Source organism: Bos indicus x Bos taurus, chromosome 6, assembly GCF_003369695.1.
Source record: "Bos indicus x Bos taurus breed Angus x Brahman F1 hybrid chromosome 6, Bos_hybrid_MaternalHap_v2.0, whole genome shotgun sequence".
Lineage (NCBI taxonomy): Eukaryota > Metazoa > Chordata > Mammalia > Artiodactyla > Bovidae > Bos > Bos indicus x Bos taurus.
Genome location: NC_040081.1, coordinates 17416496 through 17433417, shown reverse-complemented (window position 1 = coordinate 17433417; position 16922 = coordinate 17416496). Strand labels below are relative to the sequence as shown.

Sequence of the window (16922 nt, the reverse complement as noted above, 5' to 3'; positions counted from 1 at the left end):
CATTTAGAGTATACAATTATTGCTTTCTCAGTTCAGTTCAGTTCAGTCGCTCAGTCGTGTCCGACTCTTTGCGACCCAATGAATCGAAGCACGCCAGGCCTCCCTGTCCATCACCATCTCCTGGAGTTCATTCAAACTCACGTCCATCGAGTTGGTGATGCCACCCAGCCATCTCATCCTCTGTCGTCCCCTTCTCCTCCTGCCCCCAATCCCTCCCAGCATAAGAGTCTTTTCCAATGAGTCAACTCTTCGCATGAGGTGGCCAAAGTACTGGAGTTTCAGCTTTAGTATCATTCCTTCCAAAGAATACCCAGGGCTGATCTCCTTTAGAATGGACTGGTTGGATCTCCTTGCAGTCCAAGGGACTCTCTCAAGAGTCTTCTCCAACACCACAGTTCAAAAGCATCAATTCTTTGGCGCTCAGGTTTCTTCATAGTCCAACTCTCGCATCCATACATGACCACTGGAAAAACCATAGCCTTGACTAGATGAACCTTTGTGGCAAAGTAATGTCTCTGCTTTTCAATATGCTATCTAGGTTGGTCATAACTTTTCTTCCAAGGAGTAAGTGTCTTTTAATTTCATGGCTGCAGTCACCATCTGCAGTGATTTTGGAGCCCAAAAAGATAAAGTCTGACACTGTTTCCACTGTTTCCCCATCTATTTCCCATGAAGTGATGGGACCAGATGCCATGATCTTTGTTTTCTGAATGTTGAGTTTTAAGCCAGCTTTTTCACTCTCCACTTTCACTTTCATCAAGAGGCTTTTTAGTTCCTCTTCACTTTCTGCCGTAAGGGTGGTATCATCTGCATATCTGAGGTTATTGATATTTCTCCCAGCAATCTTGATTCCCGCTTGTGCTTCTTCCGGCCCAGCGTTTCTCATGACGTACTCTGCATATAAGTTAAGTAAGCAGGGTGACAATATACAGCTTTGACGTACTCCTTTTCCTATTTGGAACCAGTCTGTTGTTCCATGTCCAGTTCTAACTGTTGCTTCCTGACCTACATACAGGTTTCTCAAGAGGCAGGTCAGGTAGTCTGGTATTCCCATCTCTTTCAGAATTTTCCAGAAATACTAGTCTAGGCATTTTAAAGATCCCACAATTGTAGAAAATGTTCGAGGCAATTGAGTTAGGGAAAACAGTTAAGCTAAGTTCCTATAAGAGCAGCCTCTTTAAAGACCGATGAGGCACTGTCGCTGAGGGACGTTTTGCAGAGTGAGATGTGATCAGTGGCGCACTGGGAAGGTCTGTCTGCTACCTTTCTGACACTTGGCCCCTGATATGGGAAAGTAAACAGACATTTTGCACACACAGTAACTTTGACATGGATCATTTGACACGTGCACTTTGTTCTTCTAGAACATTGCCTAGAGGGCTTTGATTTAATAGCTGAGTTTGGCTGGTTTCTGCATACTGTATCATCTCCAGTGTGCCCATGCAGACACGGGATGAAGAAAAGCAAGGACTGAATTGCCCAATGTCTCCTTATGGGCGGGAGTGGGGGTGGGAGAGCTGGGGGTGTTTATCAGAGGACTTTGGATAAGTCCTCATTTAGGCTGAAAATACTTCTTGGCCACGGATTTTCCCAGTTGAATTTTAGTGTTCTTGTAAGTCTGTCTTGCTTCACTTGAATTTTTGAGGGTTGCTTCATCTCTTGGATTGGTTCTGTTTGCAGTTTTTTTAAAAAGTAATTTTAAGGGGATGGCATCATAGCTTATCTGCAGCATAACCAAAGATGCCCTGTGACTGTCACAGTCACACACGATTACAGTAACTCTGCAAGTGGCTTTCTAGGGAGATGGCGTGATCCCCCTTCCCTCGCTGGCTCCGCTCCACCTCTTTAAGGCTAATGCCTTATTCCTTGGCAGAATGGCATCTTCCAGGTGTACTCCTTCGGGGTACAGAAGGTGTACCCAGCCTTCTGAGACCTGATTCCTGACAGAGTTCTTCACCATGCGGCTTTTATTTTCTTTGACGTCTGACATACGGAGCTTTGTATTGTTGAGTGTTTTTTTTTTTCCTCCCGTGTTTTCTCATTGGGATTTTAAAGTTTCAAAACAAAAAGACAGTGCTTTAACTTTGTCTTTTTATTTCTTTGGCCACTCGCTGCAGCTTCTGAGATCTTAGTTCCCAAACCTGGGATCGAACATGTGCCTCCTGCAGTGGAAGCACAGAGTCCTAGCCGCTGAATCACCAGCGAAGTACCTCTGCTGTCTTTCTGTGTCTCTGTTGCCTTCAGCTTTTTCGCTTGTTCCAAAAGTGCTTGAATCTTCCTTCCCAAACCCCTGAGGGGAAAAAATGGCTGAGTGATGCTGGAAGTGGAAGTGAGGGAAAGTGTATTGGGACTGGGCAGGGAGGAATCTGAGGAATCCTGTTTGGCCTATTCAAAGGATGAGCTAGGCAGAGGTTAAGAGGAGGGTGAAAATCACTTGTGTTTTTCCAGAGGGTCCGCCACACAGAGGAGCTGAGACAAAAACGGAAGGTCCCCGAGCCAGCACCTCTGCTTGCCCCGTGCTGGACAGAGTTCCCCACCGGTGGCCATCATACCTCCTTTCAGCTCACTAGAGATGCAGAGCCAAGAGTCTTTACTGGGGCTGGTCTCACAGGCACTCTCTGCCTGGCCAGTGCCAGAATTTCAGACTCTGGGAAGGAAAGCAGGTGTGAGTGTGTGCCTAAACTGTGCAGACATGAACCCTCTCCACATGTCCCTTTCCAGACACCAGTTGTGTAACTGTGGGCTCATCTCTTGATCTTCTTGTAAGGTTATTTTGAGAACTGTCATCCATGTTAAGGACTTAAAGCAGTGCCTGAGGAGAAGTGTGTGTTTAATTTCTGTTGGCTTATTGTTATGTTTATGTGGTATTTTGAGTAGAATAGTGCTGGAGTTCATGTAGAATATGAAAGTCTACTGGGTTTTATTTGTTTTGGCTGCGCTGAGCGGCTTGCAGGATCTTAGTTCCCCAACTAGGAACTGAACCCAGGCCCTAGCTGTGAGAGTGCCAAGTCCTGACCACTGGACTGCAGAGAATTCCTGTCTACTAATTTTTTTTAATTTTTATTTTTTCTTGCTTTTTTTTGGTTTTTGTTTTGTTCTAGGTTGCTGCAGCAACTGGCCACACAGTAGTGTTGGTGGACCAAACAGAGGACATCCTGGAAAAATCTAGAAAGGGAATTGAGGAAAGTCTTCGGAAAGTGGCCAAGAAGAAGTTTGCAGAAAACCCCAAGGTGATTTCTTGTCATCATTATCTTCAAGACCAGTTCTCTGACCACTTCACATTTGTGAGAGGGTTCTGGCCTTTGTTTGCTTTTTAAATGTTTGAATTGAAACTTGAGGCCAATAAAACAGGCCTAACTTTAGGCCAGTATAATAACATAATCACTAAATATTCCATGGGGACTGATAACAGAACAGGAGACGTAAATAGCCATATTGTTGGTTCTTTTCACCTGTTGGCTATTGTGAATAGTGCCCTAGTGACCATGAGTGTACTGTCTGTTCAGGCTCCTCTTTTCAGTTCTTTCACGTATATGCCTAGCAGTGCAATCACTGGGTCATACAGCAATCCTAGGTTTAGCTTTTTGGGGAACTGCCAAACTGTCATCCTCAATGGCTGGACCATTTTACATTCCTACAAGTAATGTACAAGGAGGTTCCAATTTCTCCACGTCATGGCCTACAATTATTATTGTTATTTTTGTAACAGCCATCATAGGAGGTATGAAGTGGTATCTCATTGTGATTTGGGTTTGCATCTTCTTAAAATCTAGTCATCTTTTAAAAATCAGAGGAGCAGGGGAGGAGATCATTTTATGTTCTCCCTAAAGAAATCTGAGCAGTAGGTATCACAGCAGGTTAAGCTCTCCTTCACATGTCCTCACTGGTCGCGATAGAGAGGAGCATGTTATGACGAGGATCTGGTCAGGTGGGATTTGAAGAGGGCCGAGGGGAAGCAAGGACAGAGTGCGCGGATCCAGATGACCTGCACTTTTTACCCCGCACACTTCTGCCAGTTGTCCCTCTTTGGGCCGAGGCTCTGGGCCCCACCCTGGGGGTAAGAAGGTGGCATCCGTTCTCAAGGTGCTTCGCTCCTGACTGCCACTCCTCAGGAGTCTGGTCTCCTGGTGTTTCCCGCCTCTGCCAGGGACATGCCTGAAGGGTCAGCTTCCGCTTACTGAGTTGACATAAACTGTATTCACCTAGCTCTCCGCTGATAAGGACAGTCGCCACTGGCTACAGGTGGCTGTTGAGCACTTTAACTGTGGCTAGTCCAAACCAAGGTGCATTGTAAGATAGACATTGGATTTCAAAGACTGAGTAGAAAAGAACACAAGACATCTCTATATTGATTATGTTGAAATGATAGTAGCTTAGATATCTTAGGGTTAAATAAAATTAATTTTACCTGTTTTCACGTGTTAAAATGCAGCTGATAGAAATTTAAAACCAGCTACCATCTTGCGTTACATTTCTATTGATCAGCTCTGATAGTTTTTTTTAACTTTTTATCTTAAATTGTAATATAGCCGATTAACAATGTTGTGATAGTTTGTGGTGGGCAGCGAAGGGACTCAGCCACACATACACATGTGTCTACTTTCCCCTCAACTGCCCTCCCACCCAGGCTGCCACATACCATTGGAACAGCTCTGAGAATTATTTATTCTTTGATGATCTTGGATGCCTTTTCTGGACCGTTTTGAATCCTCATGGGCAAATTATATCTTGACGTAAAATAGCAGCTAATAAGGGGACCACTTGTCTCTGCCTTGATTGAGATCTATTTGTGGAAACCTGGAGGTACAAATGAGGAAAAGACAGGACTGTACGCTCTTCTAGGGCAGAGGCTGTATCTGGCCTGTGCTCTTGAACTACCAGTTGCCGGCACATGATGGGTGACTGTTGGTTGGTAAACAACTGCTCAGTCTGGCAGCTCTTCCCTGCCTCCTGCTAGAGGGGAATAGTCAGCACCACCTCTCAGACTCACAGATGGGGCTGAGAGCCACTTTTACCCTTTTCTGGAAGACAGATCACAGGCTTCCAAGAAGTCTGTACTGTCATGGAACAGTACATGGCTGTCTGTTGACACAGAGCAGATAGAACAGGCCAACACCGACGCTGTGAACAAACAGCTTAGTAACCTGAGCAGAGCCGGCTAAGAGTTTGAAAGGTTATGACTGGCACACGACAGTGTGCTGACCAGCACTTGGGATCGTTCACAGGCTGATTCTTGCCCTAGGGTCCAGAAGCACATTGAGATGCCATCTACCCTAAGAAGAGACGTAGAGAGTTTATTTCTCGGGATTCCAGGGCGCGTTCAGGTTGTCTGGGGTGTCCTGCCCTGTCCTCGCCCTCCCGCTTGCCCCCTCTGTGGCACATTGACCATTTTCCAGCGAACCCAGTGACCATTCTCTTCTGCTTCCCCCACGGCATTAGGGCGCTGATGAGTTTGTGGCGAAGACCCTGAGCAGCATATCGACCAGCACGGATGCAGCATCTGTGGTCCACAGCACAGACTTGGTGGTGGAGGCCATTGTAGAGAATCTGCAGATGAAGAACGAGCTGTTCAAGAGGCTGGACAAGTTTGCCGCCGAGTACGTGATGTCTGGGAGACCTCGTTGGTGCTGGGGGCTCCCTTCCTGGTGCTTGGGCTTTCCTCCTGGGAAGGAGTCTCCTGACACTAAGACTTCTTTTTATTACTCTACAGCTGTTTCCAGAAGAGCCAACACTGTTTCCTTTGTTCTTCATCCTCCACCCCCAGTTTGCTTCCTGAGGTGTGGGCTGTCCTGAATCTGATCCTTGTCCCCAGAGGAGGGTAGAGTTTTTCCCTCGTGAATTGGAGGGTCCATCCAGGGACAGGTCTTGGTCTCTCGCAGCGTCTGTGTCATGGCCCCTCCCAGGCCAGAGGGTGGAGGCACTCCGTCACGTCCCTAGATGTCTGCTGAGCAACCTCAGGGCAATTTGGTGTGTCCCCTCTTTTGGATGAAACCAACAGAATAATGTAATTGAAGGGAATGCTTTCTGTTTCCATGGTTTTCCAGGGTCCTCCTGCTTTGAGCCTTCTGTGGGTTAAGTCAAAACAATTGGGGTCCTTTAAGGAGCACGGAGTTGTTACCCAGCTTCCTGGCGAAGGGTGGGCGAGGAGAGCTAGTGTCGTGCAGGTCAGACGCAGGGCCCCTGGCTCAGGACTGTCTGTGCGGCATCAGCGAGCCATGCACATGTGCAGCTCTAGTTCTGCCTGTGACTCCTGGTGGTGTTGGCTCCTGACATGTTCATTCATGCTCATCTTGTGGGTTGCTTGGCCATGCGCCACCCGTCTTGATTGGGACTCAAGTCAGATTAAGATTATATGACAACAGTAATTCTTAGGCAGTCACCAGCGAGCAGTGGCTAAAGAGAGACACTTGCATGCTGGCCTGCTGGCCTGACGGCCCTTAGGGCAGTGTGGCCTGGTGACCCTGACAAAGAGGAGAGGCCTGTCTTTCTGTCCCCCGTGTGTCACTCAGCTGATCAGCATGCTTACGTACTTTACAGGCTTCCCTGGTGGCTCAGAGGGTAAAGTGTCCACCTGCAATGCAGGAGACCTGGGTTCGATCCCTGGGTTGGGAAGATCCCCTGGAGAAGGAAATGGCAACCGACTCCAGTACCCTTGCCTGGAAAATTCCACAGATGGAGGAGCCTGGTAGGACTACAGTCCATGGGGTCGCAAAGAGTCACACATGACTGAGCAGCTTCACTTCTCTTAGGGGCTGTAGCACCATGTGACAGAAACCAGACTGTCTTGGTTAGGGGTGTTGGCTAAAAAGGTTTTTTTCTTTAAGGAGAAGCCCCTTTGCCTGGCCTTTAAATCAGCCAACTTGGAAGTTGTTGAGAAAGGTCACTGTTCTCGTGCCTTAAAAGTGAAGTGCTATTTATGTAGGAGAGTGTTATGCCCCTGTTTTCCTCTAAGAGTTTTATTGTATCTCGCCTTACATTTAGGTCTGTATTCCATTTTTAGTTTATTTTTGCATACAGCATTCTAATTTTATTCTTTTACATGTAGCTATCCGGTTTTCCCAGCACCACTTACTGAAGAGACTGTCTTTTCTCCACTGTATATTTTTGCTTCCTCTGTCATAGATTAAATGACCATAGGTGCGTAGGTTTATCTCTGGGCTTTCTGTTCTATTCTGTTGATCTATAAATCACAGCAAGATCATTTTCGATCCACCTCCTAGAGTAATGAAAATAAAAACAAAAATAAACGGGACCTAATTAAATGTAAAACGTTTTGCATTGCAAAGGAAAGTATGAACAAAATGAAAAGACAACCCTCAGAATGAGGAAAAAGTACTTCCATAAGATGTTATCGTGTCCGACCCTTTGTGACCCCATGGACTGCAGCCCACCGGGCTCTGCTATGTCCATGAGATTTTCCAGGCAAGGATCCTGGAGTGGGTTGCCATTTCCTTCTCCAGGGGATTTTCCCGATCCTGGTATCAAACTCAGATCTGCATTGCAGGCAGATTCTTTACTGTCTGAGCCATCAGGGAAGCCCTATGAAATGTTGACCGTCCAAAGTATACAGACAACTCAAGAAGTAAGTAAGTGTTAGTCGCTCAGTCATGCCCGACTCTTTGTGACCCCATGGACTGCAGCCCACCAGGCTCCTGCTCTGTCCATGAGATTTTCCAGGCAAGGATACTGGAGTAGGTTGCCATTTCCTTCTCCAGGGGATCTTCCTGACCCAGGGATCGAACCCAGGTCTCCTATACTGCAGGCAGATTCTTTACCGACTGAGCTACAAGGGAAGACAACTCATGAAGCCCAATATCAAAAAGCCATTCAACCCAATCAGAAAATAAGCAAAAGATCTGAATAGATGTTTCTCAGAAAAGGATACAGATGGCCAAAGGCACATGAAAAGCTGCTCAGCATCACTAATTATTAGAGAAATGCCAATTAAAACTAAGTGAGGTATCACCAGTCAGAATGGCCATCATCAAAAAATCTGCACAGTCAGTGCTGGAGAGAGTGTGGAGAAAAGGGAACCCTCTTGCACCATTCTAGGAATGTAAACAGGTACAGCCACTATGGAGAACAGTACGCATGCTCGGTCCCTTCAGTCATGTCTGACTCTGCGACCCCATGGACTGTAGCCCACCAAGCTCCTCTGTCCATGGGATTCTCCCAGCAAGCATGCTGGAGTGTGTTGCCATTTCCTCCTCCAGGAGATCATCCCAACTCAGGAATTGAACCCCCATCTCCTGTTTATCCTGCATTGGCAAGAGGATTCTAGAACAGTTTGGAGGTTCCTTAAATAACTAAAAATAGAGCTACCATATGATCCAGCAATTCCACTCCTGGGCATATATCCGGAGAAAACCATAATTCAAAAGATACATGCACCTCAGTGTTCATTGCAGCACTATTTACAATGGCCAAGATATGGAAGCAACCTAAATACCCATTGACAGAGGAAAGATAAGGAAGATGTGGTACATAGATACAGTGAATCCTACTCATGAAATGGGTCAGTGTTTTTCTATCAGTGTTTTTAAGTTGAAGTATACCAGCTCAGTGGTAAAGAATCTGCCTGCATTGCAGAAGACCCGGGTTTGATTCCTGGGTTGGGAAGATCCCCTGGAAGAGGGCATGGCAACACACTCTAGTATTCTTGCCAGGAGAATGCCCGTGGACAGAGGAGCCTGGCGGGCCGCAGTCCATAGGGTCGCACAGTCGGATATGACTGAAGCAACTAAGCAGCAGCAGCACAGTTAGTTTACAGTGTTTGACTTCTGCCGTGCAGCTCGGTGACTCAGTTATACACGCATTCTCCTCCATTATGGTTTATCGTAGGGTGCTGAATAGAGCTCTCTGTGCTGCACTGTAGCACCGTGCAGTTTACCATCCTCTCTGTAGCATCTCACATCTCTAACCCCACCCTCCCATCCTGTCCCTCTCCCAGACCCTGCCCCTTGACAACCCCTGGGCTGCTCTCTGTCCATGATTCTGTTAGTTTCCTAGCTTGGTTCGTTTGTGTCCCAGTCTAGGTTCCACATGGAAGTGGTACCATGTGATACTTGTCTTTCTCTGACTGACTGGCTCAGTATGAAGATCTGTAGGTCCATCCATGTTGCTGCAGATGGCGTGATTTTCTCCTTTTTTGTGGCTGAGTAGTATTCCATCGCGCGGCTACACCAGTGTACACCACCAGCCCAGCAGCTGCTTCCGCAACCTCACTCTTCTCTGCTCTTCCCACATTACTGGTTTCTTCTCCCTTCCCTTCTCTCCTCCCACTCCTCCTGATTTCAGACAGATTAGAGTACTGCCTTTTGGGCACGCAGGAACACCCTAACCTGGTCGTAAGGGATCACCGCCCTTCCTGTGCTGTGGCCAAGCCCTTGTGGTTGCTGTTATTAGTAGAGTTAGTGTATTTACCCACAAGGTGGTGCTGTGGGAAAGCTGATCAGTCTTGCCCATCTCTGAAGACTTGCCTGTCATGCCTTTGGCACCCCGCTTGACTGAGGTCTTTAAAACTCAATTTGGTTGAAATCGGCATGGAGTTTTTTAAATTAATAATTTAATATTTTATATACACAAAAGAAGATGCTACTGCTTCTTAAGGAGATTTTATAATAAGAATAGGGCTTCCCTGGTGGCTCAGACGGTAAAAATTCTTCCTGTAATTCAGGAGACCTGGATTTGATCCCTGGGTTGGGAAGATCCCCTGGAGAAGGAAATGGTTGGAGTGGAAACCCACTCCATTATTCTTGCCTGGAGAATCCCATGGACAGAGGACCCTGGTGGGCTGCGTTCTGCGGGGCTGCAAAGAGTTGGACACGACTGAGTGACTGACACTTTCACTGCAATTAGAACGCGTTGAGCCGTGTTTATCATGTGTATACACGTATCCTTCCTTCCCCAAACCTACCAGTGTAGCCTTAAAACTTCTTTTGGGCCATGTTGGCTTCCTTCTGTTTTCATTTCAATTCCCAATCAGTGGGGAAGTAAAGCTTTTCACTTGAGGGGAGATGATTTTAGTTCATGTCGGATGTTTCTCACGGAGGATTCGGGTGTTTCTTCACAGTTTTCGTTTATTCTGAGGGTCTGTGGTGCGTCCTGTCTTTCCTCAGCGCTTGTTCACTCGCAGTTTCATCTTGTGACTGCTGTTTTTGCCTCCTTGTGTTCTTCACGAACCATATAAACTAAATAATGCAAGTAGCCAGTAGAAACTTTGTTGCCGAAAATTAAGGAAGGATTAGCAAAGACTAAGCAGACTTTTGGAGCAGGTAACTAGAATTTAAATGAAGCAGGTCACTTGATTTCAGCCTAATGTTAATGAAGTTGTGTCTTTTCCCTGACTGCTTCCAAAGATGGGACTCATTCCAACACCCCAATGTCTTTCTCTCCACAGACACACAATCTTTGCCAGCAACACTTCCTCTTTGCAGATCACAAGCCTAGCCAATTCCACCACCAGACAGGACCGATTCGCCGGGCTCCATTTCTTCAACCCAGTGCCTTTGATGAAGCTTGTGGAGGTCAGTGTGGTCTGCTTGAGTGCTTGCTCTGCCCGCTCTCAGCCCTGCTTCTGAGTGGGGATTGCACTCCACCGGGAATTGTAGTGGGAAGTTGGCAGGTTGGTTGTGCTTGTGCTTGGGTTTCTCTAGCCAGTCTCCTTTCAGAGCCAAAGGAAGAAACAGCACCTCATATCTAGGAAGGCCCCTGGGCTTTATTTCTCTGCAGACCTCTCTTTTGACCAGTGGTGTCCAGGAGGGCTGTTACCTGTGTGGAATATCACTTATTGTTTATGCCATAGCTGATGAGCAGTGCAGAGAGAAGCATCAGATTGGGAAGGTGGTACTGAAGATCACTGGCCTGATGAGCCCACATAGGGGAGAACCACACGTTCGTGTTGTCTTGTCCAGGCTGGATGAGGAATTTTATTAGAAGCCTGGTTTCCTCCCAGAGCCTCTGTATTACACTGTCCACTGTTGCTGGGTCACACTGGTGTCAGCTCCGGTGACGGGGCCTTTGTACTGTCCCCACAGAGGCGCAGCTCCTCTGTGTTGTGACCACAGCTATGAAGCAGCTCCTCAGAGCCTCGAACCTCCTGACCTCGGCCCCAGGAGGCAGAGGGAAGTGGCCGGGAGGGCTGTTGGGCTGCTGCTGCCACTTGCTTGCTCGAGACTCAGGTACAAGGGAGGTGGAGTCACAGTAGATAATTTGCACTGAAACGCTGCAGCTTGCCTTTTATAGAGGGGCTAATTACAGAGTCCAAGGAGCAGCTTCTATTAAAACAGCATTTGTACTGAGCTTGAGGAGTTATTGCCGTGCGAAGTGTGGGGGCTGTGGACCCGGGCAGACCTGCAGAGACTAGCCGGGGCTCCCTGGGGGAGAGTGGAGATGTGGTCTCCCACTGCTGCCTGCTCCAGGCCCGCTTCCCTCCGGCGTCCCCTTGTTTCTGCCACCTCCTGATGCTCAGCCCCTCCCCTCTATAAGTATTAGCATCTAGTTTAAGGATGACTAAATTTCCCTACAGTTTTCTTTCAGGGACTACTCTGAACCATCCTATGATAGGAATTCTCTCTTCCACTAACATTGCTTCTTGGCTTCTAATTTACTGCCAATCTCTAAGGCTGTTTTTGAAGAAGTTGAGGAACGAAAGGGGCACAGGGAATAGAAGATAGCGTTTTTCCTAATGCAGGAAAGAGCAAGGAAGTGAAATGAAATTTTCCACGTTTTCGGTTACTATGTCATGTACGTACGTGTTTTGAAGATAAAGACATATTCCAACTCTAATAATGTTTTCAACTGCATTTACCTGATAGTGTCCATTTGTGTCTTTGGAAATATGGTACATTGATTATTAATAGTTAATGTTTGACAAATGTTAACATTTTCTAGAAAATGTTTTCTAAAAGTGCTCTCTTTATGCAACTTTTATTTTTTAACTTGAGCATTCGAGTGTATGTCCCTGGTGGTAAACACCAAAATGAACTGTAAGTTGAGTGGCTCTTTTCCTGTACTTGGGACTGGACACATTTATATGTGTATATGTGTAATTTTTCAGACCCTGTGTTGGAACAGAGTATCTGCAGCACATTGTTTGTTGGATGAATGAATAAGTATGCATTCGTCCTGTTAAAAACAAAACAAGACTCTTTACTGTTGACTCCTTTAAGTCACCAAATTATTTTTAAAACTCCCTGACTCGCAGCCCTTGTCACGGCCCAGTCTGTTTGGTCCAGATGGAGGTGATGTTTCCGCTTCCTCTTGAATAATCCTCAGGTTGCTGTTTGATTCGTGGTGTCTGCAGAGCAGTATCGTGCCATCCTTAACCCCCTCTTAATGGTGCCTTTGGTCTGTTTTCACTCATTAGCTTCCCTCCGTGCCATAGCATACCAGCACATCCCAAGCCGTGATCACGTTAAAGCATGAATGATAATGCTAATGACTCTCTTCATTCATATAGCGCTTTCCATCCTGCACAGACACTATCTCATTACACCACACAGTCCCCTTAGAAGAGAGGGGATGTGTCAGATGTCGTCACCCTGTTTCATATGCGAAAGCGGAGGCACCAGGGCTTGCTTTGACTCACCTGAGCTTACATAAAGGGTCTGCTGTAGAAGCCAAGCCTGTTGGCTTTGACTCTCATTGAAGTCCCTTAACTGGCATTTCAATTACATATTTAACTTATATAAATTTTTCTGGGTCTCTCTTCATATGCTGAAATCTAATTCCTGACAGGCGAGTTCTTTCCTGCGAGCTGACTGCCAGGTGTGGTGCCCGGTGCCGACCCCTGTTGAGCCCTGCAGCCCGCTATGAGCGGGGCAGCAGGCATGCTCTTGCCGTGCACCTCACAGAGAGGGTCGGGGGGTGGCCTGGGCCTTCCCAGGGTTCGGGTAGGTGGCACGCCCCAGCCATAGGCCTGCCTTTGCTGGATATGAAAGCCTCCCTCTGGGATGAGCCTGTTCTGAGGCAGAGGGAGCTGTTGGCCTTTGGGGCATCTGTGTGGGAGAGGGTGGTGTAATAGGGGGTTACAGGACCCCCTCAGAGTCCACAGGACCTTGGTGGCCTGGGCGCATCACTCAGTTTTCCTGGGGCTCCTTCTCTTCATCTTTGGACTAGGAAAAGGTGCGTCTTCATGCAGAGTGTGTTAAAGGCAAGCATTATATTCTAGTAGACTTCCAGTTACTTCCCTGAACTCATTAACAGTGGCAAGTAAAACCCTAAAAAGAGCCAGTATTTACTGAGCATTTTCTTGGAGCTGCCCTTAATGCTTTACTTCCTAATCTAATTCCAGTCTCACCTCAGTTCCTTGAGGGTAGGTAGAGTGATTTCAATGTTATTTCAATTTCTAGAAACATTCCCAGAGTCACAGAGCCGGTAAGTGGTGTGATTGGGGTTTGAACCCAAGTCTCAGTGACAAGTCTGTGAAACCTCCTACACGCATATACACACATTTATATCAGTTTTTTAGCCTTGATTTTGTGTGTTCTGTGATAGTCCACTGTCTTGAAGTGGACATTTTGTTTCTGGCTTGAGATCCTTCTTTTCTGAAACTAAAAATTATTTTTGCCACCTGTGTGGCCGTTTTCCCTCAATGTTTCCTTGAACCGTTCTATTGAAATTGTTTGCTGATTTTATGGTTATAATTCTTCTCTACTTTGCATTTCCAGGTCATTAAAACACCAATGACCAGCCAGAAGACGTTTGAATCTCTGCTAGACTTCAGCAGAGCCCTGGGGAAGCATCCTGTTGCTTGCAAGGTAGTGTATGGGTAGCCCGGGGAGGGGGTGATTTTTCTGGGACCTGACTTATTCCAGGAGGGAGTCTCCTGCTGTGGGCTGATGTGGGAGAGGGGCACTCTTCCTGCAGGTCTGTCTGCAGGCTGTAGAGGGCGAGCTGCGTCTAGCAAGGAGTCCTGGTGATTAGATGTAAAGTTATCCCTGGTGCTCTCACCTGCTTTGCTCTGATTACCTTCAGTCTCTGCATTTGCTGTAGTTCTTGTTTAGTTCCCCTCAGATTTAGGAACGGCACTTCTGCATGACTTGGTAGTTTTTCTGAAAGGATAATTGTGTCACAAGATGCCATTACAAATTTTTATGATGGTTGGTGGTTTACTCACTAAGTCGTGTTCGACCCTTGTGATTCCATGAACTGTAGTCTGCCAGGCTCCTCTGTCCGTGGGATTTCCCAGGCAAGAATACGGGAGGGGGTTGTGTCTCCTACATTTCAGGTGGTCTCCTGCATTGTAGGCGGATTCTTTACTGACTGAGCCACCAGGGAAGCCCAATTATTTGTAAATATGTCATTTATCGTTTTGACCATAATTTAATTTTTTTTTAATTTTTAGAGTTTTTATTTTTTCATGTAATTTTTAAAGGTTACGTTGCATTCACAGTTACTACAAAATATTGGCTGTGTTCCCCATGCTGTACAGTGATGCATCCTTGACCTGTCTCACGTTCGTTAGTTTGTGTCTCCCTCTCTCAGCCCTGTACTGTCCACACCCCACCGCTACCCCATGGTAACCACTAATTTGGTCTCTGTATCTGTGAGTCTGCTCTTTTGTTCTGTTCATTAGTTTGTTGTATTGTTTAGATTCCACGTGTAAGCGATGTACAGTATTTGTCTTTCTCTGTCTGACTTATCTCACTTAGCATAATGCTCTCCAAGTCCATCCATGTTGCTGCAAATGGCAGAGTCTCATTCTTTTTTATATGGCTGAGTAGTATTCCATTGTATACATGCCATGTCTCCTTAGCCAGGTGTCTGTTGATGGGCACTTGGGTTGTTTCCATGTCTTGGCTATGAACACTGGGGCGCACATATCTTTTTGAATTAGTGTTTTTGTTTTTTTTCAGATATATACCCAGGTGTGGAATAGCTAGTTGACTGTAATCTTTTAAATATCATGGTGGTTCTTCTCATAGCATACTTTTACTTTCCAAAATAGTCTCAAGTTTGAACTCACAATATTGAATTAATCCATGAAAACTCCCGTGGTTTATGAATCATCTGAATAAGTCATCTGTCAACGTGGACCCCAACAGCCAAAGAGAGCAGACTTAAACATGCCAGTCCCCTGCATTCCAGGACTGGAGTGTTATATTAGGGAATCTCATTTTTTAACACTCATTTTTTGTTGGTTCAGTTTTATGGTTTTAAATCTTATGTATTAAAAAAATATATATCACATTAATAACCAGAGGGTATGGTTGTATTTTGTTACCAGTTTTTGCTTTGTTCATGGCAAAAAGTAGCCATTGTGTGAGAAAAAGCTAGGTGTAAAATGAGAGTGCAGGAACAAGCCAGGGGTGGTCTTTAGCAGCAAAGTCATTAATTCACGGAGAGCGATGATCCATTTTTCCATCGGGATGGCCATGGCGGGTGCAGGCCTGGGAACTGTGGTCTCATGAAATTGCTCTTGTTACATCGTCGCAGAACTCTCTTTTTAGGTGCTACCTTAGGCATTCAGGGAGTCTTTTAGACCCTGACTAACTCTCAGGGTCAGTTATTCAGGCCCTTGGTGTGGCATCCAGATAGTAGAGGAAATCACATAGAACAAACGTCAGCAGGCTTCTCTTTCAAGAGCCAGATAGAAGTATTCTAGGGTGTACAGTCTCTGCTGCAACTGCTGCATTCTGCCGCTGTCACAGGAAAGCAGCATGGACCATACCTGCAAGGAGTAGTGTGCGTCTGCCCCACTGAAACTTGATTTACACAAATAGATGTGGATCTGACCTCCAGGATTATAGCGTAGTAACACCCAACATAGAAGAATGACATCAGTGTGCCTAAAACGTGTCTTTCTTCATAGGAAGACTTCACAGGCAAAGCGTGGTGTGAAAAGGTGAAGGCCGTGGACTTGAGCCAGCCTGCCTGGGCTCACATCCTGGCTTCGGCACTTACTGGATGTGTAACCTTGGGCGGGTCTCGTAACCTCCCTGTGCCTCGGCATCCTCTCCCTCACACAGAGGCAGCAACAGAACTTACCTTACAGGGTTACTGTGAGGAATAAGTGAATGACTGTTTGTAAAGTACTTAGGACAAACAATTCCTGCTATATAATAAGTACAGTAAATAAAGTGTGTTTAATGAATAAGTAAATGTGTACGAAAAATGTAAGGTGTATGAGTACATAAAGTTAAATTGCTTTATCAAAGGGCCGCGTCTCTTTACATTCCAGTGTTATGAGAGTATCTCTGTATCTTCAACAGCATTGAATATCATAATGGGGACAAAGCCCCTTGCCTGAAACCTTACTGGTAACGTGCTCTTTTGTTTTACTGAATATTTCTTCGATTTTTTGTTGTTTAGTCGCTAAGCTGTGTCCGACTCTTTTGCAACCCCATGGACTGTAGCCTACAAGATTTCTCTGTCCGTGGGATTTCCTAGGCAGGAATCCTGGAGTGGGCTGCTATTTCCTTCTCCAGGGGATCTTCCCAACCCAGGGACTGAACCCATGTCTCCTGCATTGGCAGGCAGATTCTTTACCACTGAGCCACCAGAGCAGCCTTGTAGTGATATATGAACACTCCGTATATTGGAGAAAATACTTTTCCCAGGCTACTTTCTGATTTCTAACCTTGTGTATGGTGTGGCCTCCTGTAGTCAGGTACCCTACCCTGTCCTGAATTTCTGCAGTTAATTTTTGAAGTTAAAAAACAGGTTTGCCCTGGTTATTATTAATAAATCAACATAATTATATGAATGGTCTTGGTTAGACAGATAAAGCTCTTCTGTGCATCTCTGTATTCCTGAGAGGTAGCGTAGGGGTGGTTTCAGTTGGTCCAGAGTGAAAGGAGGAACGGCCCTGTGCTACATTATGCAGGCAGGTGAGTAGAGGAACACAGGAGCTGGGCATCTCTGTTCAGATGTGTATGGAGTGCCCAGTGTGTGCTTGAAACGGGACTCACAGCCTGGGC

At 46.2% G+C, this 16922-nt stretch overlaps 1 protein-coding gene across 1 annotated transcript in view; it reads left to right on the top strand.

Moving 5' to 3' along the window:
- HADH (hydroxyacyl-CoA dehydrogenase) overlaps positions 1–16922 on the top strand; it is a 44531-nt gene that overhangs the window by 19168 nt on the left and 8441 nt on the right. Inside the window, exons 2-5 of the mRNA XM_027543873.1 lie at positions 3102–3230; positions 5440–5597; positions 10400–10526; positions 13671–13760. Coding sequence (XP_027399674.1) covers positions 3102–3230; positions 5440–5597; positions 10400–10526; positions 13671–13760 — 504 coding nt within the window. The remainder of the gene's footprint in view (positions 1–3101; positions 3231–5439; positions 5598–10399; positions 10527–13670; positions 13761–16922) is intronic.